Raw genomic sequence first — 25989 nt, forward strand, 5'->3', positions numbered from 1 at the left:
GGCTTCGTCGATCCGACCTTGGGCTTCGATCCGCCACCAGGGGATGATCCGAGCGTCGACGACTTCTGGGCGTGCGCGGACGCACCCTCGACAGTCTTGGCCTTAGGCGTCGACGCAGCCGGCTTTGGATCGGCAGATTTTTCCCTTTGCGTCGGTGTACCAGACTTTGGTTCGGGGACCTTCTCCGACGGCCCCTCGACCGGCCGCTTGCCCGTTGGCGCGGTAGTCTTGGGTGAAGGGGTCTCGACAGACTTCTTCGACTTCGACTCCACCACCATACTCGACACAGTGTCGACGACCTTCTTCGAGCCGGCCTCTTTGGCCCCTTTGGGTGCCTTGTCGTGTTCGACAGCCTTTTTCGGCTTCGAAGCCACCGAAGACGACGGTTTTGAAGGTGTCTCTGCCGTCTTCGGTTTCGATGGTGTGTCGGCCATCTTAGATGACGTCGAAGCAGATGGTTTCGGTTTCGGTTTCTGTAACGGAGGCTCCGCTGAAATGTCTGTAGACGGGACAGAAGGCGGGGCCGAGGACTTAGGGTGAGGGTCGTGGGTAAGGCCGAGTGGCGATCCCGTGACCTGAGCCTTAGTTAGCGTACTGACGGGGCATAGCTCTTCCTCCGAGCTATCTTCCACGGCCCCATAAACTTCCTCGTCGTCCCCTACCTCCTCGACGTATTCTTCTAGGTCCAGGCCCTCAACGGCTTCTCCGTAGTCGGCCTCGACCTCCGCCGATGGAGGCGAGATCTGAAGCTGCAGCTCTAGCTCATCAGCTTCGGGGTCGGTGAAGATGTCTACAGGTGCCGATCGCTGGGCCTCGAGGCGCGCCACGCGCCGAATCTTGAGCGTCTTCTTCGACCTGAACTTCGAACAGGCCGTACAGTTGGCCTCGTTGTGGTCCGGCGACAGGCACTTGTTGCATACAGGATGCACGTCGATGTGTGGGTACTTAGAACCGCACACGGGACACTTCTTGAACGGACTTCGTTCCATTGTAGTTTCATCGGGGTCTTGCTGCGTCGAAGGGCCTCGATGACCGAAGAGTCACGCGACTCCTCAGAAAACCGACTCGAAGAGTTGGAGTATACACGAGAACCGAACGCCAACAATACCGACGAGGTTAGAAAGCCTTTTGGCCTTTAGAGAACTGTTTTTACCGATTCCGACAAGAGACGTCGAAATCACATCCGAACCCAATGGCGGAAAAAAACAATCTGGGGATGGAGTCGATGCCCATGCGCACTGTAGTCCAAGGGAGGAGCCACCTATCTCGTGATACTTCGAAGACTCTTCCAGGACAACAATGTGCAATCATCCGGACCCAACACTAGGCGGCGATCTATGCAATAGATATGAATTTAGCAGCCCACATGCCTCGAACCTGTGTAATAAGCTCTAATAGTCAGTCTGCTAGCTTCCTTTGAATATCCATACATTCTTGTGGAAGACCTAGAAGACCTCAAAAGTGCCAGACTGCTAGATTGAGCTGCTTGGGGTCTGGATGTTTATTTTTTGCCCTGAACCCGAGGCCCAGTCTCCTGGGGAGCTTCTTGTGCAGAGTAATTGACATCTCAAGTAGGGTGGAGAACCACGGTTTTCTGGCCCATGTGGTAGCTACCAGCGTGAGGGATGTTTGCTGTAGCGTCTTCACCACATATGGAATGAGTGGTGGACAAACTTAGGCAAATGCACAAGTTACTTACCTTCGGTAACAATATATCTGTAAGAAAAAGTAGTTAGTATTAGATTCCTTACCTTAGAATATCCCCAGGCATCAGACTTGATCCGGAAACCTTTGCGTAGCAGTACCCTTGCGCGTCGGTAGGCGTCTTCTGCGTCTCCGTGTCCGTCGTCGGCACTGGGATGACGTCGCTGGAGTACTTAGAAGCCGCCCTCGCACGCTGACGTCAGTTCTTATACACAGCTTTTCCGCGCCAGAAACGCAGAGCCATGATAAAAACCAACCCTGGTGCCATGAAACTAGGGCCCTGAAAGGGGATGACCTTAACCCTAGATATCAGTTCGCAGAAGGGGGAGGATGGGTGGGGCGGTAAGGAATCTAATACTAACTACTGTTTCTTACAGATATTTCGTTACCAAAGGTAAGTAACTTGTGCATCTGAAAGAAACAGGTTAGTATTCGATTCCTTACCTTAGAATAGATACCCCAGCAATACCAACGCCGGTGATGGGTCTGCGAACCTATAATCACACCATAAAGTCCTGGAGGACGGAACGGCCAAAGAAGCCATCCCTCCGGACTCGGCTGTCCAGGCAGTAGTGTCTTGCGAACGTGTGCAGCGAGGTCCACGTAGCTGCCTGACAGATGTCCTGCAAGGGGACTCCCCGGCACGGGGCAGTAGTAGCCGCCGTGGCCTGAGTGTAATGGGCCCTCAGCCCAACAGGAGGCTCCTTCTTAGCCAAAGAGTAGCATGCCTGGATACACAACACGACCCACCGAGAGATGGTCCGTTTGTGCACCGCCCGTCCCTGCTTAGCGCCCACGTAACCAACAAAGAGTTGGTCATCCACCCGGAGCGGTCGTGTGCGATCCAGATAGTATGAGAGCGCACGTTTTGGGTCCAGACCGTGGAGCCTCTTCCTCTTTCGAGGGATGCGGAGGCGAAAAGAAGGTGGGCAAGGTGATGGACTGCCCGATGTGGAAGGCTGAGACTACCTTGGGCAGGAAAGAATGTCTTGTCCGCAACACAACCCTGTCCGGATGGACAGAAAGGAAAGGACGCTTGGAGGATAGAGCCTGGAGCTCACTCACTCTCCTGGCAGAGGTGATGGCAACCAGGAAAGCAGTCTTAAGGGGAAGAAGACGGAAAGGACAGTTATGAAGCGGCTTAAAAGGAGCGCATATCAGGTACGTCAGAACCAGGTTCAAGTCCCACTGGGGCATCACGAAAGGAACAGGGGGGAACATATGAGTGATGCCCTTCAAGAATCTGTTAACAATCTATCAGGGACTTGCCGTTTAGGAGAATGCTCAAACCTTGGTTGTTCTAGTATCCTTCTTAATCTCTCCTTTTTTCAGGATAGCAGATAGTGCCAGGACACCCAAGGGTAACAGACGCGCTTAATAAAATAATTAACATAACATAACTTGAACAAAGAAGGCTGATCAAGTAGCCTCAAGAAGGCGGTAAGGGCAGAGAGGTAACCCTTGATAGTGCCCAGAGCAGAGCCCTGCTGGGCAAGAGAAAGAAGGAAGAGGAGAACCTCAGAAAAGGGGGGCAGAGAGTGGATCCACAGCCTTTGCTGTGCACCATGCCACAAATCTGTTCCACCTGCAGGCGTATACCGACTTTGTGGCTGCCAGAATCACATTACAAACTTCAGGAGGCAAGTCAAATGGCCTCTACTGTCGCCGCTCAATCTCCAAGCATGGAGGTGGAGACTGGACAGGTTCGGGTGGAGGACCGTCCCCTGCTGCTGCGACAGAAGGTCCTCCTGAAGAGGCAGGCGAATCGGGGGATCGACAGACATGCTGAGTAGCTCTGGATACCAATAACTTCATGCCCAGTCCGGAGCCAGAAGGATGACTTGGGCCCGGCCACGCCTGATCTTCTTCAGCACTCTGGGCAGAAGTGGTATAGGCGGAAAGGGGTACAACAGACCGCAGCTCCACTCGCAACGAAAAGCGTCTCCGAGCGAGTGCCGCCTTGGAAATTCCATTACATGTAATGGGGTGACCCTGTAACCCTCAGAACCTGGGTGGGTAATATAGTAAATAATAATGATTCTGTCGGACAGAAACACACAGTTATGTAGTATTCCAATTACGTTATTCATACACTTCGTCCCTGATGAGGATACAAAGACAATGGTATCTATACCAGTAAATTTAAACACACTTGTACATTTAAACACACTGACCAAAAAGTTTTAAGTGAAGTTTTACTCATACACTTTCATATTCTTTATATTCGAATCAAGACATTCATATTGCTGTCCAATTATAAAACATTAAACATACAAGACACGTTAAATCTGTGCCAAACTGTTACACCATTAAAACAACATATATACCATAGATACCATTGTCTTTGTATCCTCATCAGGGACGAAGTGTATGAATAACGGCTTTGGAAATTCCAACGAACAGAACTGATGACATTGCGCATTCTCTTCTGTGGCGAATAGATCTAACCAAGGCTCTCCCCACTGCTGAAAGAGGCCTTGCGCCACGTCCGAGTTCAGACGCCATTCGTGATCCATCATACAACGACGGCTGAGTTTGTCCGCCCTGGCGTTCAGGGAACCTGCCAGGTGTTGAACCAGCACGGTCACGCCCTGATGTTCCAGCCACTGCCAGAGGCGCAGAGCCACCTGGCATAGGGTCCACGACCCCACCCCGCCCTGTTTGTTGCAGTACCACATGGCGGTGGTGTTGTCCGTAAACACCTGCACTACACTCCTCCGGACAGAGGGGAGGAATGCCTTCAGTGCAAGCCGGATCGCTCGCAGCTCCAGAAGGTTGATATGGAGCTGGGACTCCGCCGGAGACCAGAATCCTCTGATCTCCGCCTCTCCCATGTGGCCTCCCTAGCCCTGAAGGGACGCGTCCGTCACAACTACGTGCTCCGGTTGGGGTAGGGAGAGGGATCTGCCGCTGATCAATCGCGGTCCGTGAGCCACCACTGCAACTGTCTTGCAGTGCCCTCGGAGATCAAGACATGGTCGGACAAGTTGCCCTGATGCTGGGCCCACTGAAACCTCAGGTCCCACTGCAGGTCCCGCATCCGCCACTGGGCGTGATGCACCAGAAGGATGGAGGCCATCAGCCCCAGAAGCCGCAGCGTCAACCTGACCGAGACTCGGGATAACGGCTGAAAGATCGGAATCAGAGCCTGAATATCCCGAACCCAATGTTCGGGAGGATAAAGCCGAAACTGTGCTGAGTCTAGGACCGCTCCGATGAAGAGGAGCTTCTGAGAGGGACACAGATGTGACTTCGGCACGATAATGGAGAACCTCAGCAGGTGCAGGAGGTCGGCCGGAGTCTGGAGGTGGCTGACTACTGTCTGGGGCGAGCCCGCCTTCAACAACCAGTCGTCGAGGTAGGGGAAGACTGAAACCCCTAACCTGCGCAGATGAGCTGCGACCACCGCCATCACTTTCGTGAACACCCATGGGGCGCTGGTAAGGCCGAAGGGGAGCACGGTAAACTGAAAGTGCTCGTGGCCTACCGTGAACCGCAGGTAACGCCGGTGGGCCGGCAGGACGGGGATGTGAAAATAAGCGTCCTGCAAGTCCAACGCTACCATCCAGTCTCCCGGGTCCAGGGCAGCTAAGACCTGAGCCAGTGTCAGTATGTTGTACTTCTCCTTCCGGAGGAAGCCGTTGACGTTCCATAGGTCCGAGATAGGGCGTAGGCCCCCTTTGCCCTTCTTGAGTACCAGAACGTAGTGGGAATAACAACCACACCCTACTTCTGGCCCAGGAATACGCTCGATGGCCCCCTTGGCCAAGAGGGCCGTAACTTCCTCTTGTAGAAGCTTCAAGTGATCCCCGGCACGCGGTGGTACTGCGGTGTCATGGCTGGAGGGGACGCCTCGAAGGGCCGATTTGCAGCACCCACCTGTCCAATGTGACAGTGCGCCAGTGGTGGTGGTGATGGCGAACCCTGCCCCCCACTAGCATCACATGGGCCTGAAAGCTCGCACTAGGAGGGTTTTGAGGCGGATGCTGCAGGGGTAGGTGTGGACTGGCCTTGCCGGTGGGACCGACCGCTGCCACGGTGGTTTTCACGTCCGCCACCGCGCTGGATGGAAGACTGCTGCCCGTGGCTGGCAGGACGTGTGGGGCGCCCCTTCCTTGGCCACGAAAGGGGCGAAAGGCAGCCGTATGCTGGCACGGGGCCGAGAGGCCCAAGGACTTGGCTGTAGCCCTGGTGTCCTTAAAGCACTCAAGCGCATGGTCTGCCTTGTCGCCAAAGAGGCGACCGCCATCAAACGGCATGTCCATACGGGTGTTTTGGACATCAGCCGAAAAGTTGGCGGACCTCAACCAGGCGTGGTGACGAATCGCCACTGTCATTGCCATCGCTCTGCCCAGTGAGTGAGTCCGAAAGGGCTTGGGCGAGTTTAGTCCAGGCCCACTCTGGACATTGTGGCAGCACGTCGAGGACCGTGTCCCACAGAGTGGGTGTAACGTCCCAAGAGGCATGTGGTGTTGACTGACTGCAACCCCAAACTCGGAGTAGAATATTTTTTTCCCGTATTGCTCATACCTCTTGGATTCCCGATCGGGGGGAGCCGTCGGGATCGCGGTCTGGGAGTTAGAGGCCTGGATGACCAGGCTCTCGGGGGTGGGGTGGGTGGACAGGATGCAAGGATCGCCTAGAGCTGGGCGGTGGCGCCTGGCCACATTCCTATCTACAGGCAGACCTGTAGCGGGCTTGGACCAAGTGCCCAGAAGAACGTCTGACAAGGCCTCATTAAAAGGCAGCAGAGGCTCGGCCGAGCTTGCCTGCGGTTTAAGGACCTCAGTGAGGAGGTTAGTCATCACGGCCGCGACGGGGAGCTCAAGGCCCAGGGCCTTGGCAGCCCGCGTCAGCACCACACTATAGGCAGCCCCCTCCTCCGTAGCCACGGTAGGAGGGGAGACAAAACCAGTGTCGGGCGAAGTGTCCAGACCACTGGCCTCCCCAAGCTCACCTGCCCAGTCCTGAGAAGACTGACACTCACGTGCCAGAGGGTCCTCGGGCCCCTCCCAATCCTCCTCGTCACCCATCACCTGGTACTCAGGTTCAAAGGATGGGGCCGGGTCGTAGAAGTAAAAATCTCCCATCGGCCTCGAGAGCGGCGCCGCTCCGATGCCGGACCCGAATCAAGGGCAGGGACGGCGTCGTCCTGGGACGGCACCGAGGGCAACACCCTAGGGGCCGGCGCTGGATGTCGAGAGGTCCACCGGCGACGACCCGGATCTGGTGGGGCCCTGCTGCGCCGGGACCGAAGTCGCCGACGGCGCCGAAGCACCCGACGGCGCCGGGGCCTAAGCACCCGGCCCGCATGGGGACCCAGTCGGGCCGCTTGGCCCGAAGGTGCCACGGACCCCGACGGAAGAGCGAGCGACCTCATGGCCATGAGAAAGGACTCAATCTCCTCCGGCTTCGCTTGCTGCCCAGGGACCGGCGGGTATGGAGCAGGCCGCGACGCCTGCAGCTCCGGCAGAGCCGCGGTAGCGGTGTAGCCCGAACCCCCGGCCGCGTCGGGGGGGTCAGAAGAGCGATGTCACCTCTTCGACTTCTTGTGCCTCTTACCTGAGGACTTCGAGCCCGAAGACTGATGACGACACCCGGAACTGTGGTGTCTCCGGTCCCTCGACCTCCTTCCGGACCGGGACCTCGAGCGGCGCGGGGCTGACTACCAGAGCTCGAGTCGCTTGCGGGACCACTCCCGTCTAGCTTTGGACGTCAGGGCCCGGCAGTCGGAGCAGGACTTGTCGTCGTGGTCGGGGCCCAGACAGTAAAGGCACCGGCGATGGGGGTCGGTAACCAATATCAGTCGGTTGTAATCGAAGCAAGGTTTGAACCTGGGCATCCCTACCGGCACCGTCGGAGTCTAGAGACTTCGAAAGATGATCAAAAAGGATCGAAAAAGTTAGTCAAAAATTGACTAGGGTACAGCTTTTTCCGGATCGCCGCTTGCTGGCGCAGAAAAAAGAAGAACTGAGGTCAGCGCGCGAGGGTGGCGTCTACATACTCCGGCGAGGTCATCCCGGCGCCAACAACGCCGACAACGGACGCGGTGCCGCAGACGACGCCTACCGTCGCGCAAAGGTACTGCTACGCAAAAGTTTCTGGATCCTGTCCGACGCCTGGGGATATTCTAAGGTAAGGAATCTAATACTAACCTGTTTCTTTCAGATGTCCCTGAAAAGTTCACCTACAGGACATTGCTCTTTCGTATGGAAACCAGGAGTTAAGCTTTTGCATTTTCTTGAGTGACAAATAGGTCTATTTACAGAAACCCCTATTGATAAAAGTAGGCCTTTTGAGTGGAGTTCCCACTCGTGGACATGTTGAAGCACCTACTGAGCAGGTCTGCAAAGTCATTACCCACTCCTAGGAGGTACTCTGCTAGATTATCTGATGGTGAATTACCCACATGCGAAATCTTTCATCCAGTGATGACAAGTGTGACGAGCGAGTCCTGTTTCTGCAGATAATGAATGGCATTCAAGTCGGTTTTGTTGAGTACCATCTTTACCCGAATGCTCCGAAAAAAGCTTTGAGGGCCAGGTGGAATAGCTAATATAAAACCCTTGCTGTTGGGGTGACCCAGGATCTCATAATGCCAAAGTGTGGAGATGCACCCCCCGCCAGACAGGGAGGCGTCCATGGTGATGGTCACTTGCAGAATGGGGCCTGCAAATGGCCTATCCTGGATTGAGGAGTACTAAACCTTACCAACATCAGATGACCCTTCGCTTGTGTCTATTTTGTCAAGAGACACTGCTGCAACGGACGAAGGTGCAACCAGCGGTTGAGAATTAGGATTATTTAATAAGCGATCATTCCTTAGCAACTAGCAATCCAGCACTCTTTGCAGATTGGAGAAAGACTTTTCAGTGACTACATTTAGAATTCAACCCAGGAAGGACACCAATTGTAGCGGCTGCAGGTGGGACTTGGTGCTTATTACAAATCCCAGCCAATGGAGGAGGCAGCTTGAGTGTGTGCTAGGCACTGATGTCTGCCCATGCTGTTGAACAACCGATCCTCTAAACATAGGAACCCATGGCCTCCCTTCCTGAGATGGGCGGCTACAATCATTAGGCATTTTGTTAAAACCCTAGAAGCTTTTGTCACCCTGAAGGGTAGCACCTCGAACTGGTAATGTTGTCCACTTATGAGGTGAAGGTAGCGCCAATGAGCTATGGGTATATTAAAGCATGAGTCCTTCATAGCCAGAGCGATCATGAAGTGGCATTTTTGCAGCAGAGATAACATGTTCTTGAAGGATGTATCTGTTGAGGGGCCTGATATCGAGGATGGGTCTTAAAGACCCTTCCTTTTTGGGGATTAGAAAGTAGAGGGAGTACACATCTTTGTCCTTGTGGTGAAAGAGGACAGGCCCTCTAGTCCCTTTAAGTAGGAGCACTTGAACTAGTTCTTAGAGAAAGTGCGCTTAGGTTGTGCGCTTGGGGTGGAACTTTTAATGGGATTGAAAGAATTTCAAAGTATGTTTGGAGTGGATTTGAGCATCCCTTTCAGCAATGGGAGCAATCGCATGCAGCGCTCAGACCCACCAGGAAGTCTTACTTCGCAGGAATGGTTTGCATGCACACTGTATGATAGACTGCAGCCCATTGAATGACCCCATGGTATGCAACAATGTCATCAATGGAGAGGTCCTAAGTCAAACTGGCTCCAAGGCTGTGCCCCCTGATGGATTCTTCATCATAATCTTCCGACAATCATCTGCTGGAAGAGGATAAAAGGGTACCTCATAGTAAGGACCATGGTGAAAAATGTGAGGAGGTGATGCTAAAGACACTTCCTGTGGAGGGGTAATAGGTGCTTGAGGAAGAGGGCTAGTGGCTGTGTCCTTATAATGGTTTGCCTGTGATAGAGCGTCCGATGGAGAGTGCAGTGTAGGCTCCTTCTCAAAAGTCAGTTTCCTTTTCTTGGGCATGAGTTCCAAAGTTTTGGCTCCTTTGAATAAATCTTCTCCATGTGTAGGTGAATAGTGAATTAACGCTGCTTCGCGACGATCTTTTCCTATAACCTCTTAAAGACTGACCTTTGAGAATCCTCAGAACCAGCGGTGGATGGTGGTCTCAAGATGGCTGGTGTTTTCCGCAAAACACTGAATCTTTGACGCTGACTTCAGAGCATAGGCCTTTCACAGGTCCAACTGAGATGTCTATGCTACAGAGTTTTGCGGCTTCACCAGTGTTTTCGGTTTACCGGAGATGAAGATTGGTGGGGGATCGAGGCCCTTGTCTGGGTCCTTTTTCAGGTGAACGGAGCCTGAAGGCTGGGGAGTCTATGGAGACGGCTGTCTTATGTGATGAGCTGGATGCCACTCAGCCTCAGTGTGTGGCTGTATGAGTTTTATGTTGTTGAGGTTTGTCTATATTCATGACCTTTGACGTAGATTTCATTCGAGGACCCCTGGCAGAAGTGGAGGGAACATCTTGTTCAAGTTTCTCAGGCTCTGAGGAATCGGATTAGATTACCTCTGGGTTGGGATGCATTGCAGGCGGATCCTGGTATTCAATGCGTTCCTGGTCCTCCTCAGCGCTGATGGGGATTAGCCTCAACAAAAAGTTTGGTGTGGTTTTGATGGATTGGCACTGCATAATGAGATGAGCTAGGTGTCGATCTCTACACCTAGAATCTTCTTGCAGTGAACAGTGTATTATAATGTGCAACCAGAGTCTCTTATATAGAGAAAGGCACAGATTACAGACTGGGTGCAAGTCAATCCAGGGGTATTTGAGGGATACTGAGGGCACTTTTTAAAAGACATACCACCCATAGTAGCTCCCATTTTTCAGAGTGGATGGAAAAGTATGCAGACTGAGCCCTGACAGTCAGTGAAACCAGCGTCAAAGTGCCCTGGTCGTGTGCGGATGATTTCCGTTCGGCATCAGCAGTGAAAAGCTACTCTCTGCAACAAGGGTTGAAAAGCTTACAACAGAGGTCCGAAGTATGAATGCAGAATGTGTTGCATCCAGGAGCCTCTTTGGTACAAGGCCGAACTAGACGGCAGAGAAAAACAATCTAACAGCGGGGTCAGTGCCCATGCCCATCCCCTAATAAGGGAACAGTTTTATAGGAGACCTAGTGACTCGAACAGATTTCTTCTAATAGAAACGTGCAACGTCCAAGCACATTACTAGATGGCAGTAGTATGCCGACCATGTGTAACTACAGCCACACAAGCTACAAACAAAGGAATCGGGTGGGGAACACCAAATGATGGTTTCAGCATTAAAGTAAAGATCACTTGACGAAGACTACCTTATAATGTATTAAGGAATACACAGATTAATTACATTTTCGGTGATAGTGTGTCTATATTAGTCTGTATACCTGACACAGGTTGGTACAGAAATTGAGAAAAACTATGTAATTTTGAATAAAATCATTAAAACACACCAAGAGGAACTAAAGGAAAGGAAGTTAGAAAAAATCAGGACGGATGAACGAGACTATGCCAATGGCAGGGTCTTTACATTCGCAAAGCGATTTGATGATGTCCCGACTGGGAAAGATGAAATAAGGATGAATGAAGGGAAAGAGCAGGACATCATCTCGATACTTGATCGATACACTCCTTGAAATGGAAGTGGTTCATGTTAGATTGAAAATTACTTACAAAAAATAATCGAAAAATGTCATGTAAAACTAAGAACAAGAGTTGTTGATTTTAATAAGTGAAAAGTATTGATTACAAAAAATAAAAATGTACTTTTTAGGCCACGATGATGTCCCTATAGGGGATGAAGCACATTGGTCTGGTCTGTTTTAAGTGAGATGGAATTGGATACTTAATAAAAAATACCTTTATGGAAAGACAATCTGGAAATTAGTTGAGAAACAAAATATGAAAAGTAATTGAAAGCAATTCGAATTGGAAAGTTCAATGTGAACAAGGAAATTAGGTTGCCCCCTACATTTATCAAGGATTGAGTTTTGTAGGCAGTCAGAACTGTAGGAGTGGGAATAAGAGAGCTAAAAGTATGGGATATTTGACCAGTGCCGTCCAGAAACACCACTGCTGGCTGTCTTTTGGAAATCACCTTATAATGTACAGGAAATGCATCGAGTAACTTGGATACAAAACTCAGGGAAAAGTGTCAAATAAGAGGGAAGTTTGTATGTGTGGATCAATAAATTCCAATAATCTAAATACCCAAGAATCATGACCCTGACAAGAAAGTACTAAGACCTATGTGAGAGGCTCAGGTACAAAATAACAACCCTCTAGTGAGATAAGGTGACGATCCCCTAAACCGACATTGCTTTCTCTTTAAATTATTCAGAGAGGTGTCGAATTAGTGGTAGGAAGACAACAAACCCGAACAAATTAGGAATTAGTTTTTCAGTACAAATAAACATCTGAAAAAATGTGAACCGCTTGTTGTGACCGTGATGGTTGGGTAGAGAAACCTACCAAATAAAATTTTTTTATCACAACAGTTGTGAAAAACACTTCACAATTCTACAAACTCTGCAGCAAGGCAACACTGTTTTAATGAAATTTATGATGGGTAGAATATTCTCTTATTCATCATGTGCATTAAAAATACATTTTTCAACAATACTGGGGCAACCTTCAAATGAATAACGGCAATGGAGGGCAGTGTATTATTTTTAAATTCTCTATTGAAAGCCATGTCCAAATGTCTGACTGAGGACACAGCGGTACAGGTCCCATCCTTCACCAACTGGCACAATGTACCTGCCGATTCTGTGCGGTAAAATGTAGCCTAAATCTCAAACGTTAGTTTTGGGTTGTCTGAATCTAAACATTTTACATAAGCAGTGAACATGTATAGTCTACCTCACTAATATGTGCTGATTAAGGTTAAATTACGGATGTCTTGCAATTCAAAGTAGACTACTAATGTATAGATTAGGAAACCCTATTTACTAGGGTTTTGAATATTAATAAAAAATACAGAAATACTTCTAGCAAATTCTATTACCAAAATGAAAAAGAACTACATTGGGATACAACAGTTAAGGATACACTTTAGCCTGCAAGTAAAATTTTAAACAAGTGCTAATTTTTTTTTAAACATTTCAGTTTTTCCTGGGTTCTTCATTGAATTAGCCCTGTCACAAAGGGGAAAGGTTGCTGGTCCTCTAGCCCTGGATCTTACTTACCAATCTACATGATGTCAAACTGAGACATTTTAGATAAAAACAATAAAACATGGTGTTTCTATTTACTATGAACACACATGCACACCTAAAATAAATTGTTGCAACAATCTCATGGGTAGCTGTGACACTGGACAATGCTAGTCCCAGTTCCTTTTTCATTTGCTTTGGCTAAGACGCTAACACAGATAAATAACAAACAAATATGAAATACAAATTGAAATAATAGCTCTCAAAAGTGGCTAGGACCCATAGACAAACTAAGCATTTGACATGCAGTCAGCAACAGTAAAATAGGAAATAGCTCCCAAATATAATACAATACCCATCCTATATCTATTCCAATGTAACTAATGGATATTTATGACTGTAAATACTGGCAAGTTAAATGAGATTAAGTTAATGGTAAAATGCGCTTACGGTATTCCATCCTAAACTATATTACTCATGTTCATCTCATACACAATATCCGTCCAAACAGAAACCCACCTGCCATGATGTCATCCAGCGTATCAGTGAGGGTCTGAGCAGGACTGGCTACCATTAACCCTTCTTGTGTTTCTTCCAGAATTCCTTGCCCCAGCCCTGCCAGTTGCACTTGGCCAAGGACTGGCTGTCCAACTATAACACCTTGGAGTTCTGTGAGGCTCGTGATGGATCCTGGGGGTAAAGCACCAGCAGCCAGAGGCAAAGCTTGCGGCATTGCCAGAGGTTGGATTGGTGTGAACCCCAATTGTGCAGCAGTCTGCTCTGGGTCCTCTTTGAGCAAAACGGGGTCCACTTGTTGTAAATGTGCATAGTCTGCCTCAGTTAGTTGTTCACCCACCACAGGAGTTAGAAGTCCAAGATGCTGACAAGACTGCTGTTGCTGAAGTTGAATTCTTTGAGCTTTTACCTCCAGGTATTGTTTTTTTAACTGCTGCTGTGTTTTTAGCTGCAGCTCGCGCTCAACTTTCTGCAGTTCTTCCAGAATCTTTTGCTTTTTCTGGATTTGCTCCTCTCTGGTTTTGTTCAGCTCCTCAATTTTCTCCTTTGTAAGTTGGTCAGCATGTGCCAGTTCCAAGGACTGCAACTGAGCGTTCTTTTCTATGGCTTCTTTAATCCTCTGCTCCAGCTCTGTCAGTTTTCCCTGTGCCTCTTCCACAATGCTCTCCGGAGACTGGTTGTTGATGTACCCTTGTACATCCTGGGTGGCTGCTGGCACGTGGTTGCTGGACTTCTGTTTAGAAGCAGCTGTGTGAAAAAGAAACCCCCTCAGAACCAATGGCACGGAATTACACAGAACTACTGCTGGGGAGAGTTAAAGGTCAACAAAAGTGTGGCACCCATGAAAGAATGATAGTGAGTACCCTGGGAGAAACCAGCTCTTCAGCGTTTACTTTGGTGGGACAAAAACGTTGAGTCCAATACACCAGGGCTCAAGAATATGATCTGCACACTTCAGGTGACTTGTTGGGGAAAACGGAGGGTAAAAGGTCCTAAAGTTCTATCAATGGATCAGTTAGCCAAATTTGCATTTCCAAATAAGTATAGGTTATTTTTTTGACCAATGAAAGAATACAAGCTTCACTGCAAAAGGTGGATGAACAAATGCAGCAGCAGACAAAGAACGTTTTGGAAATGGGATTAAAGTGTTATTCTGAGCCCTGTGTAAGTACTTGTCAGTTTCTCAATACATATTCAACATTGTGTTTTAGACCCAATCAATTAAACTGAGGGGCAAAAGAAAGGAGTGTTAGTTATCTTCACACTGGCATGCAAGAAGTGGGTTTCTGAACATTAAAGGAAATAAAACTTGAGGAAAACCAGAACAAAAACACCACAAAGTTAGAAGAACAATTACAAAAGGAGCAAAAACTACAAGGTAAATACCCAATTTTCATCAGTCATAAATCTAAGTAACAAGCCTTTAAATTTTCAGAAGGAAAGAATTTGCATACGCTAATTACTTATGGAGCAGGAACCATTATTAGGCTTGGGCAACAATGACCACTTGATTATGCAAGATAGGACCCTCAGGGTAAGCACACTTCCTACTGTAAGTGAAAATTCAGACATCCAGGTCAAAGGAAGTCAGATGCCCTGTTCATTGTCTATCAATGGCCATCCAAGCCAGCAATTAAATAGTAGCCTAACTGAGCAAATGGAAGGAAGGGTCCAGGCAAAGGCAACAACCTAATGATGGTGAAAGGTCACTGGGGCGGGGTCCTTTTTTAGTAGATGTTTTACTGAGGACTAGATTCACCCCTGGCTCTCCCACCATGTTACAAAGCAGTACAAATGATAGGCATGGAAAAATACTGTGCAAGGCAAACATAAGTGCATAGTAGACAAAACACATACATTTAAACGAATGGAATTTAATGAAATAATTTGAAAGCTAGTTCTTTAACTTCTATTAAAAAAGAGGGGAATTAGCAAAACAATGAGTAAATCTAATTCAAACAAGTTAAGTTAAATTTGACCACTTGAAATGCTAAAATCTTTTAAAGGGCTTCAATGAAGAAGTTATGACTCAGGCTCATCTGAAGTGGTCATGCAATATCAGGACAGCTAAAGAAACAAGCTAAATATTAGCCTGTGTTGTAACCATCAAGCAGTGTGGACCCCCAAGAGTTTACTTACACAGCATTGCCAATGGGCTAAATGCAACCTGGATGTCACCACAAACTTAAGCCAGTATTATCAACATTTTCTTTTTCGTTTACTCAGATAAAGCATCTATTAGAATGAAGTGCTATGTTTTTTTTGCAGCTGTGTTAAAAAGTAGAGGAATGGAAGTAAAAAACTTTGCTTAGCTTATAGTGAAATCCCTACTGAACGCACACATTGCTATTTTTGTAGCTCAAAAGCAACTATGCTGAAAATCCCATACGCTTTAAAACTACTAGGCCTTCATGTGCAATCTATTGTTTAAAGGGGGTAATATACTCCTGAAAAGTTAATCAGGTGTGGCATAACTTCAAACAAACCACATAGCTAACATTTTGAATGTTTAACTGGCAACACACTGAGGAATCAGATGTACTTCTGAAGGCAGATTTCACTATGAAAATAATATTGTTTAAGTTTTATATGTAATTTTCCATGCCTTCAATTAAGTTCGTTATTGCAAGAGCCATTTGTAATACCACTCATAATGGGTGACAGTCTTTAAACAATCTGAGCCCTTCTAACAACAATAAAACAAAACTGCAGAGCAAGCTACCACTGACCTTTGTTTCTGACCGGAAGTGTTGTAGAGACATTGGCAGGGGGTTTGTCAGGCTCCTGGGGAGGGACGACCATGGGCAGGGCTTGCACAGGTACACGAGGAGCCTAAAACATTGGACAACGCAATTGCTAACATTTCTTCACTTTCACTATACTAGAAATTGAACTTAAAATGTTATTCACATATTTAAACAATGAGTTCAGCTGTAAATGAACCATCAGGGTTCTAAAACCAGACTCTGCCTAGCTGTCGATTTAAAGGGAAGTGCAAGCATAATGTCCTCTTGCATTCGCCCAGAGCCTCGAACACTTAGGCAGAATTTGGGCCAATGTAACAAGGGCATTGCATTGTTAAGGAAATGGATGCTAGCCCCAAAAAACGATTCAGAAAAGGGGGTGGTGATGAACAGAGTGCCTGAATTAAGCAGACCACTCTTACCCAGCCCCAAAAAACAGCATTTTTTTCTTACACATTTAATATTGTGCATTCACAAACAGGATGACTACTCAGGCCAGAAAACAAACATTAACTTTTAAATATGCAGTTTTGCAACTTCCAGAAAGAACAAATGGAAAACAGGAATGCAAAAACCCTCTACAAGGAGGGAAGATGCAAGTACAAGGATAGACGATAATATATTTTAGATTAGACTATGCAAGGGAATCTGAAATTGGCCTTGGGGATTTCAACCATTTCCTCAATAAACAGCTTGAACGTTTGTGTTTTTGCTTGAAAAACACTGAGTTTCAGAAAGTTCCCTACTACATAACCATCAAGACATTCAAAGGAAACCCCTGAATCCTGGAGAACCCTTCACAGGACAAACTGCAGCTCATTAGAACACACTTTCATTGAAAATGTAGACAACATGTAGAGGTCTGCTTTTCAATTCATTACAATGCGTTCTATGATTCACACTATGTTTATGGTATTGGGAATCATGTTGCAGCTATTGGTGATTAAAAGCCAGATAGGTGCAGCATTCCCTCAACATGACAAGCAAAACAAAAACAGACAGGCTAGGGTTTGATTAAATGCTTGAATAGGTATATCCTTTAAAGTATGGGGGACAAAGATCCATTTCCTGCGCAGTCTGCCTGCTAACAAGTAGGAAATGAAAGTGTGTTTGTCTCAACCAGCATTAAGTATGTTCCCGTGCTGCACCTTCCTTCTTCATATCATTAGCAGTTAATCATAAGAACTGAGCACACGAAATGTAAACTGTCTACACATTCCCTGGGTTTACGAAACAGTCTGTTTCTTCTTTCTAAATTACAACATAATTTAGAGAGAGTTCAAAAACGAATCCCTATTTTTCTTAAGAAAAAAAAAGGAATTCATGGCTTCATTTAACTGCTACGTCTATACCAATATAGCAATGATCCCCAGGAAACAGCATGTATGACTTGGAAAGCAATTCTAACGAATGTACGTTAATATTGTTATTTCTATTTCATTTATGTACGGCATTTTGCCTAATCTTATGGTTAATAAACCAAAGCAGCAAGGCATGTGCATTTAAACGGATGCTGAAACCTAGTTTACGTCTGCAAATTTTGTTGGCCATATTCGTGTAGGCAACAGTATTAAGGTTAAGCTGCAGCCAAACACTCCATTAAAGCTGTATTTCTATAATGGTCTAGCAAATTATAAAGTTAACTGACTATTTGTTTTTCAAGCACTCTACAGTTCCTGGTCTGTACCATGAAAGGGATTGATCTATCAATAACTGGTTAGCCGGTGTGTAGTGCTTGATGGCTTAACTAAAATACAATTTAAAATAGGTTACACTAAATTTCACTTACTGTACAACAGCTAATCCAGAATAAGCAAAATCATGTAATTCAGGATGCATCATAAGAAAGTGAAATTCATTAAGCAAAGGCACGGTCAATCCTGTTAGGAATACTTGGTACTATCAGCTCCCCTATTCAGATTAGTAATACCCATACAGAATAAGGTAGCATACACACTCTCAAGGGTGTGGGTGGCGCTGGAGGATTTGTATAGCAATACAATTATAAAAAAGGTCTCTGATTTAAGAGTACCAAACCAAGGTGCTGTGTACATTGTCTCGAGTTGCAAACTGTTTTAATTGTATTCCAGGTGTTAAAGTACAATATTATCATAGGGGATACTGTACACCGTGGCCAATACTCAAACATGTATTTTTGAGAGGGAAATGGCAATCAACTTAGAATATTTAGGTTGCCCTTAAATGATTGGTATGACGTTTCTTGATTCTCTTTCATGTAATACATTGCAGGGTGAAGCAAGTTAAGACCGCAATCTCTGAATACAGCTACAATATTGATCTGGGACATTGCTCTATAATAACTAAATTCTGTCGTATTTGTGAACACAATTCTAAGAGGGACAAAAACTAAGTTTTGAATCCAAAAACTGGGACAAATATGTAATTTGAACACGGGTTCCTTGGTATAACTGCTGTATACAATGTAATTCCAGGATTTTGATCATGTCTTATTTGTCAGGGATTTACACCTCGACAGCAGATTTCCTACACAGCTTCTATTTTCGAATTATAATGTGAGAGCAGCAAATATTTTCCCGGATTTCAAGCTGATGCCATTAACAGTTACAGATGTATCAAGTTTCATGAAGAAAAAAAATATATATATATGTTTAATGAATTAGTCTTAAACTATTTAGTCAATTATTTTGTATTTAATGTATGAATGTTACTGTTTTGTTGACATGCACTGAAGGCCATAATCCAAACTTTTTTTTTGCAACAAGGTTTTTCCTTTGGGTCATCCCTGTATGGGTCTAAATGTGGTTTTAAGTGCTACCTTGTGGCATCCATGTCAGAAACTTCAACAGCTACTAAACCACAAAACGCATACCAGCAAAGGGTGCAGTACTTGGAAACGAGCAATATGATTCACTTTAGTGCATTTAATTTTGAAATACTCAATTCATGCTCTAAACTGAACACGAGATGTGTAACATTTTAAATTAACTATAGTTTGAATTGTTAAAATGCTAATGATATCACTGGCATTTAATAACAGAGTAAGTCAAACAATACTATGGTCGAAAGAAAATAGCTCTACCATCTCTTTTACTCTTACACGGACAGTCTAATGCAATGCTCGAATTGATACTTTTCTATTCCAAGCATGATTTCTCCAACAATTTTGAACAGAGTATTGCAATGAAAGGCTTGTTTGGCTAGCAGATACCAGACAAAGAATGGAATAATGGAATGTGTGTGGTGGGGTGGAAAGTCAGTGAACATGGCCATTAAGACAACCATTATCAATCTCAGCCTCAGCAAGGGCGATACAGAAATGAGTCTGTGGAGCAAAAATAAAAAATAATTAAATGTAACCTAAACACAGAAGCAATAAGCAAACAATGAATGGGCATCATAAATGCAGGGACACATCACTGTACACGTACCCCTAGCAAATCCATTCTTTGCGATTTAAAGATGCTATTTATGATATATACTACATGTGCATTTCGACAGCTAGAAAAACAGCAGATATCAAATGATGAGTGGATATGGTTTAAGTTACTTACCCAGTAAACATATGTTCTTGGCATGTAGACTAGTAGATTCACATGCTTTGCATACTCTTGCCATCTAGTGTTGGTTCCGGATGCTTGCAAGTTGTTTTTCTTCGAAGAAGTCTTTCCCAGTCAAGAAGTAAAGTGACTCCTCTTTTCGGTGATAGTGCGCATAGGCATCGACTTCATTGTTAGATGGTTTTCCCAAAGACGGTGAGAATGGAGTGAGTGGGTGTAGTACAGAGATGTCCATGCATATGTAATCTAAAAAATGAAAACTGCAACAACTACAGGTGCCCGGGGAGGTGGGAGGGTCCATGTTAATCTACATATCTGAATGCCCAAAACAGATGCTTACTGGTGAAGTAACATAATCCGTTCGAGGCATGTGTGCTGTACATACCCATGCCTTGCATAGACTATATACCAGTATTCTCCCAAAGCAGTGGCTAACCGATAGATGTTGCAGTTGTTTGAAAAAGTGTCTTTAAGAAAATCAAGCGAAAGACAAGATACAGGAACAGGCATGGCAGGATCTAAGTCCGGTTAGTGTCCTAACAGTTTAATATTTTGGAAATTGTAAATTGTTCTTTTTTTCTAGATCAGCACTCCGAGAACAAATTGTGTCATCTCCGCTGATAGATGGGTTAGTCATTTTGAGCAGATTTATAGAGGTGTGGACCTGGAAACCCTGTTTAGAGACGCGTCCATTATGCTTTGGGGTAGATGTTCAGAAAGCGAACATTGCCACTTCATGTCGAAAAGCTCCAAGGCCTAATGGGGTCCCGGAGGATTTTTATAAGGCTGATCCAGGGAGATGAGCAAAGATCCTAGTTAGGGTCTTTAATGCAGCAATAACGGGCGACTCACCGCCATTATGGTCCACAGCAGTTATTTGACCTATTTTCAATAAGAATTGGCATAGCCAATAGGTCTCGCCTTGGGGGCGCTATAAGTATTTAGACAGAGCTATTGGCTTTGTTAACGTTTTTAGGTCTCGCTTTGGCGAAAGCGCGCTCTCGCAGCGAGGACTATAGGTATCGGCTCAGCATTGTCAGAGGCAGAGGCAGATTCAGACGCGCGCCTTCAGATTGGGTCGCGCGCGTGAGCTTGTAACGTAGACAGCTCACGACGCACGGCTGGCAAGTTTCGGTTTCGCTACTCAAGTGCATGTTGAAAACAGTTGTTTTTTCAATGTATACAGCAGACTTTATAACTCGCGCATTGCCACCGAGTGCCAGACTATGTCGGCTCTCATCACACACCGTCACCGTTTATTTTATTTAATGCGATTTTAAATAGCGCAAACGTTACCCGAAGGTGTCAGAGCGCTTTACAAAAGAGCCAGTTGCCTTACATAACTACTTTGAATTACATGAACCAGTGACACGGAGTCCGCCATACTGGGCACAGTGGGGCATGTCGGAAAACTTTGTGAGCCCCAGAAAAGGTTTGCTTTTCTTCGTTTAAAAAATAGTCCTTCCAGGAACGGGAACAGAGCTGAAGTAGCTTCCGGCGCCATCTAGTGGTATTAATCATATTAGCTGCTTCCCAATTAACATATACAGTGTTTGCTTTAGAATATCTGAATAAATGTTGCAGCATGAACAGCGGGGCCTAGCAAATTACCCACTCTTGTGATGGGCATACGCAGGAAGAGCAGAACCATAGAGTCCTGGATAGAGACTACAGGGGTTGCAGGTCCTAGTGCGCACACAGAAGGGGTCATGTAAAGCGCTCCAATACCTTCCGGTTGAGTTTGCGCTTTATAAAACCGCCAAAAAAACCAAGCATTTTCAATGCAACCGGTCTCGCATTTTTATGCCTGGTGGCCTCATTCTCAGAATCCCATATGTCCCCTTCCCGTTTTGTATCAATTGGTGTTTTTGACAGTACTTCCTCGGTTTGTTTTTTGCACCCTCCTTTCAGAAAGGTCCTTCGCCAAATGATTTCACTTTTTTTGGTGCTAAACTCAGAAATTGAACTTCTTAAAATTATGTAGGGCCTGCATAAGGAGGACGTGTGCTACATTTGCAAGCACGTTTTGACCTAGACCCTGGCAATCCTTTCAGGATCAGGACATGTAGCTCCAAGGACCCTTTATGTGAGCTTAGTGTCCTGGTCCGACCTGGACAGACACATGTTTTCATATGTGCAACTATAAAATGACCCATGTAAATGGAAACACACACAGACTGGCTCTTGCTCGACTGTACTGTTGAGTATAACCGCTCTGCTCCCAGTCTGTCACGTACAGGGTCTGCAGTCTTGGTTCATACCTGGCAGTCTCTTTCCATTACTGCGGATTCATTTCTGCTGATCCATTTCTGCTGATCCAGGCTAGACAACCTATCCACTCCAATTATTATCTATCACCATCAGCGCAACTATGAAGGCTACACACCAGCCTCCCAATGAAGTTTTTCAGTGGTTTCCCGCACACTGGAGAACTCCAAAGATTCCGGTTCCTTCAAATGAGTGCTGGTGGGGCCAGCCAGCCCCACCAGCACAAGTTAACTACTATGCTCTTGAATATAAACCTCACATCTTCCTTCCCCCCACTGCTGCCACACCTTAGCAGTGACCTAAGCAACTCCCCTGTGGTTGGCACAGTGATCTAAAGAGCCTTCTTCCCCCTTGGATAACTGAGAAGGTCCATCCTTAAAAGAGCTCCACGATGCAGCAGGGGAGAGCATTTTCAATGTCAAATGTAATCATGCAAATGTCTTTTGCAACAGCCCCTAGGATTACCCTCTGACCAGCGAGCTTCTACTACAGGCACGCTTTGACTCCTGGTGCTGTACGCATCTCTGTGCCTCCCTATGCCCTCCAGTGTCCACCCTTACACCCCTGTGTCCTCACCTCTATGTGCAAGAATCTGCCCCTCCTGCTGCACCTCTTAGCCTCGCTTGTGTGCACTCCTCTCTGCCTACCGCTCTGTGCACCTCTGCGCTTTCCTATGCATTCCTCTGTGCACCTGTACACTCCCTGTCTCTTTCATGCTGTGCGCATCCATGTGCCTCCCCATCCCCGCTTGCACCTCTCAGCTTCTCTTGTGTGCATCCCTCTGCCTCCCGTGCCCCGCGTTTATGCGTACCTTGGCGCTTCCATTGTTTCATGTGTGCACGTCCCTGCTTCCTTGTGTGTGCACACCTCTACCCCTTCTCTCTTTGTGGGTGCTTCTGTCATAAGAACGGACGTGGTACAGGTAGGCTGTTTTTTATTTATTTATTAGTTTTCACTTTTATATAGCGCAAACTTTACCCGCAGGTATCAGAGCGCTTTAAATCAGCATGCTTATAACAAGGAAGACTAGCACTCTATATTACTGCCAACTTAGCTTAGCATAAGCAACAGCTAACCACTCACAAACAATGTTTATATACCAATTGCAAATTTAAAAAATATTAATGCAAAGCATTGTCATTTACAATGCCAGTAACTCAAACTTTAATGCTGCAAGACCTATTGCATTGCAAATGCTTGTTAATATATGTGTTGTAGAGCATTGTGAATGTTATGCTGCATATTGAAAATGTATAAGTTATAATAAAAAAATGTATAACTATTTCTGTCACCTTATATCCAACCAAAAAAACATTATATACCACTGAATTATTGTACTAAAAACCAATATTAATACAAAAAATGCTTTCCAGTTTTTTTTTATGCAATGCTGTCAATTTTTCCTTGCTTGTGGTAATTCATTTTTGTTATAGTTTTTATTGTTTGGTGTGGGATATAAACAACGGGAGGATGGATGTTGTGAAATAGTATTTTAATTAGATAGTTAAAAGGAGCGGTCAATTTTGAAGTCTGTACTGTGCAATGGGGAGAAAGGAAGCACGCACCACAGCTGTGCTCTGTAGAGACATATCAAAGATAGTACGCACCACACCTGCGCAGAGGCGTTATTTAGCAGCCAGTGCCAGCAAGCACGCACAAAAAGCAATTGCTAATAATTAAGTGCCAATGTGCGCACCGGCAGACACCGGCTCAAATTAAGCCCCCAGCAGGGGCCTGCTTTACGCCCCTGGATCGAGCGAGCCGCAAGAGCCTGGACTACTACACACACAAACTCAAAGGAGCTGTAATACAAGGGACGCCTGGTATGCAGCGGCTGATCTGTAGGCCTACTGTAGAGTGAAAAGTGCTGCTTTCTGAACTGTCCCTGTGTTCAGGCCTCCCACGAAAAACTCGAACAATATTCCCAAAAACAAAACATCTTTTAATGCTCCGTGTCCTGTATTTTGTATTGAATATGCTACTTACCAGTATGCATCTGTTCTTGGCATGTAGGGCTGCTGACATTCCTATCTATAGCATAGATCGCCGCCTAGTGTTGGGTCCGGATGATTGCACATTGTTGTCCTGGAAGAGTCTTCGAAGTATCACGAGATAGGTGGCTCCTCCCCTGGACTACAGTGCGCATGGGCATCGACTCCATCCTCAGATTGTTTTTAGCCATTGTGGCAAAGATGGAGTGTAATAGTGTAAGCGATGGCCATGCTTAAGAGTAAATGCAAGAAAGTCTGCAGCCGCTACAGGCTCCGGGGAGGAGGGCAGGCGATATGAATGTCAGCAGCCCTACATGCCAAGAACAGATGCATACTGGTAAGTAGCATATTCAGTTCGAGGCATGTGGGCTGCTGAATTCATATCTATAGCATAGAATACATAGCAGTCCCTCCATTAACGGCGGCCGCCCGTGCCAGCTGCAGAAGTCTGAAAAAGTGTTTTAAGATCAGCCTGCCCTACAGCTGCTTGCTGCTTGGAGTGCACATCTACACAGTAGTGTTTAGTAAATGTGTGTGGTGTAGACCATGTGGCTGCTCTACAAATATCTTCCAAAGGGATATTACCAAGGAATGCCATGGAGGCCCCCAACTTGCGAGTGGAGTGGGCTCTGGGGGGGATCGTTAAGGTGCGCTTAGCCTTGTGATAGCAGATCTGAATACACTTAACGATCCACCTGGCTATCCCTGCTTTTGAAATGGGGTTGCCTTTGTGCTGGGCTGAGAAGGCAACAAAAAGCTGTTGTGTTTTTCTAAAATCTTTGGTTCTATCAATGTAGTACATCAACGCTCTTTTGACATCAAGAGTGTGGAGCATTCTTTCTGCTACTGTCTCAGGGTTTTGAAAGAATGCGGGCAGTTCGATGGTTTGATTGACATGAAACTGCGAAACCACCTTAGGAAGGAACTTAGGGTTAGTGCGCAGCACCACCCTGTTGGAATGAATCTGAATAAATGGCTCTTGTACAGTGAGCACCTGTAGCTCACTGACACGTCGTAAAGATGTAATGGCAATGAGAAAAGCCACTTTCCATGTTAAGAACTGAATCTCACATGAATGTAGAGGCTCAAAGGGTGGGCCCATCAACCTGGTGAGGACCACATTGAGGTTCCACACAGGAGCTGGCGGGGTCCTGGGAGAGATAACCCGCTTCAGACCTTCGAGGAAGGCTTTAATGGCAGGCACCCTGAAAACAGAGAGATGCTGCCTGTTTTGGAGATAAGCCGCTATGGCGGATAAGTGTATCCGAATGGAAGCATATGCTAGATTGCATTTGTAAAGATGTAACAAATAGCAGATGATATTAGGAATGGATGCATCTAGCGGGTTGATCTTGTGTTCTGTACAGTAAATGACAAACCGCTTCCATTTCGCTGCATAGCAAGCTCTGGTAGTGGGCTTTCTTGCCTCCCGGATGATGTCCATGCATTCAGGAGCTAAGTTAAGGTAGCCAAACTCTAAGACCTCAGGAGCCAGATCGCCAGATTGAGCTGTTGCGGATCTGGATGCTGAATGTCGCCATGGTTCTGCGTCAGAAGCCTGGGTGTGAGGTGCAGCCTTTGATGCGGAACCACGGAGAGTTCTAGAAACGTGGTGTACCATGGTTGGCGCGCCAACGTTGGAGCAACCAGGATGAGTGTCATCGAGTGCTGCTTTAGCTTTCTTGCCACCAGCGGTATGAGAGGTGCTGGGGGAAAAGCGTACGCAAATCTGCCTGACCAGTTCATCCATATCGCATTGCCCTGCGACTGCGGGTGAGGGAACCTGGCGGCAAAGCTTCGGCATTTTGCGTTTTCCCTTGTGGCAAACAGGTCTATCTCTGGATGACCCCACTGCTGGAAGTGCGCCGGGACGCTCCTTGGCTGGAGTAGCTGTTGCGCATAATAAATTAATATAACATAACATAACAAGTACGGGTGGAGTACTGATGGATGATCCCCCACTCGTGCATTTGGTGGCTGTACCTGCTGAGCAGGTCCGCCATTTGATTGTCCTTGCCCGGGAGGTGCTCTGCCATGAGGAAGATGTTCCTCTGAATGGCCCACTTCCACATGCTCTGAGCCAGATGAGACAACTGTGGAGAGTGCGTACCCCCC

The 25989-nt window shown here is 46.4% G+C and overlaps 1 protein-coding gene across 14 annotated transcripts in view; it reads right to left on the reverse strand.

Annotated features, from left to right (window-relative positions):
• The window catches only part of ANKRD17 (ankyrin repeat domain 17), a 1381421-nt gene that overhangs the window by 765709 nt on the left and 589723 nt on the right, over positions 1 to 25989 (reverse strand). For 11 of the 14 annotated variants that reach the window (XM_078676026.1, XM_078676025.1, XM_078676019.1 and 8 more), the window contains exons 14-15: positions 16062 to 16164; positions 13336 to 14079 (exon numbers count right to left, since the gene is read on the reverse strand). In XM_078676026.1, coding sequence (XP_078532152.1) covers positions 13336 to 14079; positions 16062 to 16164 — 847 coding nt within the window. The remainder of the gene's footprint in view (positions 1 to 13335; positions 14080 to 16061; positions 16165 to 25989) is intronic. The other 3 variants (XM_078676028.1, XM_078676029.1, XM_078676027.1) reach the window with 1 other exon arrangement.

This window comes from Lissotriton helveticus, chromosome 2_1 (assembly GCF_964261635.1).
Source record: "Lissotriton helveticus chromosome 2_1, aLisHel1.1, whole genome shotgun sequence".
In the NCBI taxonomy this organism is placed as follows: domain Eukaryota; kingdom Metazoa; phylum Chordata; class Amphibia; order Caudata; family Salamandridae; genus Lissotriton; species Lissotriton helveticus.